This window comes from Corticium candelabrum, chromosome 22 (genome assembly GCF_963422355.1).
Source record: "Corticium candelabrum chromosome 22, ooCorCand1.1, whole genome shotgun sequence".
NCBI lineage: Eukaryota > Metazoa > Porifera > Homoscleromorpha > Homosclerophorida > Plakinidae > Corticium > Corticium candelabrum.
This window is the reverse complement of record NC_085106.1, coordinates 1,866,392-1,868,891: the sequence shown is the minus strand read 5'-3', so window position 1 is coordinate 1,868,891 and position 2,500 is coordinate 1,866,392. Positions and strand designations below refer to the sequence as shown.

Below are 2,500 nucleotides of genomic sequence, written 5' to 3'. Positions count from 1 at the left end.
ATTAAAAAATTCTCACAAAACCTTTAATATAATTCAGTGAGTCCAGAATGATGATCGACTCTTTTGATAGAAGTCTACACAACAGATTGAGTTTGGACACTCGTTTGCTACAAAATTTAATTTATTGATTTATATTAATTAATTTACAAAACCTTTCGACTGTTGCCTTCAAGCTGCTTCTCAACTCCTTTTCATTGTTTGAGTCTGTAGAGAGAAATTGTAGCAAAACGTGTCTGTATGTATGTACGTGTGTTTGTCCATTACCTTCGTAGGCAATGTCACGATTTGGGTAATGGTCGTGATCACTGACAATATGAACATCCTTTGAATGTTTAGATAAATAGCCTTTCAACTCCTCTGAGATCCTCGTCTTTCCGCTACAAGGAAAGCCGCATACAATGACTAACGGCATGGTTGATATCTCCGATGTCACGTGATTAAGACTTTGATTCCCAGACCAATAAGTACGCGCCGAGCATGCAATGCTTGAAAATATATGTTACTTTGTTTATGCTTGTGCAAGCCAGTAGTGACCTTTTGTTACCACCTGTGGCTGTTTATTGGACGGAGAGTTATTATTCAGTCGAGGTATTTGCTTGTTAGTTAGGTTTCGGTGTGCAGCTACTTTGAGTTGTTGGACTGGTATTTTTAATTCATTAGAATGGACTAGTACTGATTTAAATATGTGTTGAGAGACAGAGGGACAGAGAAACAGACAGACAGTCAGACAAACAGACAGACAGATCAACAGACAGACAGACAGACAGATTATTATATTTGAACTCTTACTCTACCAATAACAATCGCTAACTTTACGTATGCATAACAATAACAGTCAATGAACAAAACGTTGAACGTCTTTATCATACAGAAAATCATCAAAATTGCACTTAGACAACTTCGACAACTTTTTAAAAATCACATGAGAGTTGCAAGACTGTACAACTACAGACAGTTGCTTTCTCCATCTATCTCTAAAGTCTGTTTCACTGCTTTTTTCATTTGCATCTTTTGAAATTTTGAAGATCTTATTGAGATAGTCTTCAGCCATAGGGCCCCAAAAGCCAAAGTGTTCAAAAACCAGTGGAATACATGTTGTATTAGATCCTGTTATAGACTGCTGTTGACCATATTTTGTCATTTTGCGTTTTTCTCTCAACTCAGCTGCATAACCTGATATTTTGGCAGTTGATTGTACGGTGTCACAAGAATGTGGATGAGCAAGTGAAATGTCCAGGTCTTGTGTCAAGTGTCTAGTGGGATCATATGTTGTTATATCCGGCCTGTTCTCAGAGTCAGTATACCTATTTCTTGGCTCAACTTGATGAGGAATATTTAACTCGTCTAAACATTTAGCCCAAGTTGACACGATTGTATTGTGTTGCCATACTGGGCCACCGCCAAACTTGCAAGTCAATAGATGATAACCATGTTCATCAAGGCTTCTACCACAATCACACTTGGTAACAATCTGGGAATATGGTAAAGGAATACCAAGTCTAAAGAATGCTGCCACACGAAATTCTGAGGACTTCAGAACAAATTTTGGTGCTGAAGGAATAGCTTGAAGCCATGATCCTGCTCCACGTCCCTGACATGACCTTATCCTTGCAGCATGTTTGACAGAGGATGCTTGCATAACACATGTTGCTGCATTGCCTTCAGCAATATCCGAGCTCAGACAATTTTGGATTTTTACTGGATTTGCCATAAGCCCAGACAAAGACTGAGGTATGAGTGTCTCTCCATCTGATGCTAAGGTGGAAGGAGGCTTGCTATTGCCTTGCAAAGACAGACAGACAGACAGAGACAGACAGACAGACAGAGACAGACAGACAGACAGACAGACAGGCAGACAGATACTTTATGTCCATACAGACTCTACTTGTATACATGCTAGGATTTTTAAAAGCAAGCCAGTCCTTGCAAACAACAAAGTCATAGATTAACTAATGGACTTGGCCTTGAAATTTATGTCAAAATCAAATAATCTATCTAAATTACCATGATTAGGTGACAGTTTTGAAAGTTTTCTAAGGATAACTTTGGTATTGCATCTTTGTAGAATTGTAGAAAATCTTTTCTTTACAAACAGCCAAACAAACAAACAAACAGACAAACAAAGAGACAAACAAACAGACAAACAGACAGACAAACAAACAGACAAACAGACAGACAAACAGAAAAACAAACAGACAAATAAACAAACAGACAAACAGACAAACAAACAGACAAGCAAACAGACAAGCAAACAGACAAACAGACAGACAGACAAACAGAAAAACAAACAAACAGACAGACAGACAGACATACAGACAGACAGACAGACAGACAAACACACAGGCAAACAAACAGACAGACAAACCCTTCCAAAAACATTAAAACTTCGCTCTGATGTGTTACGAGGGTTGTAACAAGACCATGTCGAGAAGATAAAAATGGGTCAACACACTCACGAAAACAGAACCGAAAAATCCATTCACAATCAAACCTCTGCATT

At 38.3% G+C, this 2,500-nt stretch overlaps 2 protein-coding genes across 2 annotated transcripts in view; both read right to left on the bottom strand.

Annotated features, from left to right (window-relative positions):
* The window catches only part of LOC134197409 (protein KTI12 homolog), a 2,152-nt gene extending 1,738 nt beyond the window's left edge, over positions 1-414 (bottom strand). The window contains exons 1-3 of the mRNA XM_062666729.1: positions 265-414; positions 153-204; positions 22-74 (exon numbers count right to left, since the gene is read on the bottom strand). Coding sequence (XP_062522713.1) covers positions 22-74; positions 153-204; positions 265-412 — 253 coding nt within the window. The 5' untranslated portion in view covers positions 413-414. The remainder of the gene's footprint in view (positions 1-21; positions 75-152; positions 205-264) is intronic.
* Positions 415-2,474: 2,060 nt separating this feature from the next.
* Positions 2,475-2,500, bottom strand: part of LOC134197134 (F-box and leucine-rich repeat protein 13-like) — a 16,961-nt gene continuing 16,935 nt past the window's right edge. The window contains exon 22 of the mRNA XM_062666400.1: positions 2,475-2,500. This exon is cut by the window's right edge and continues 202 nt beyond it. The gene's annotated coding sequence lies outside the window, so the exon portion shown is untranslated.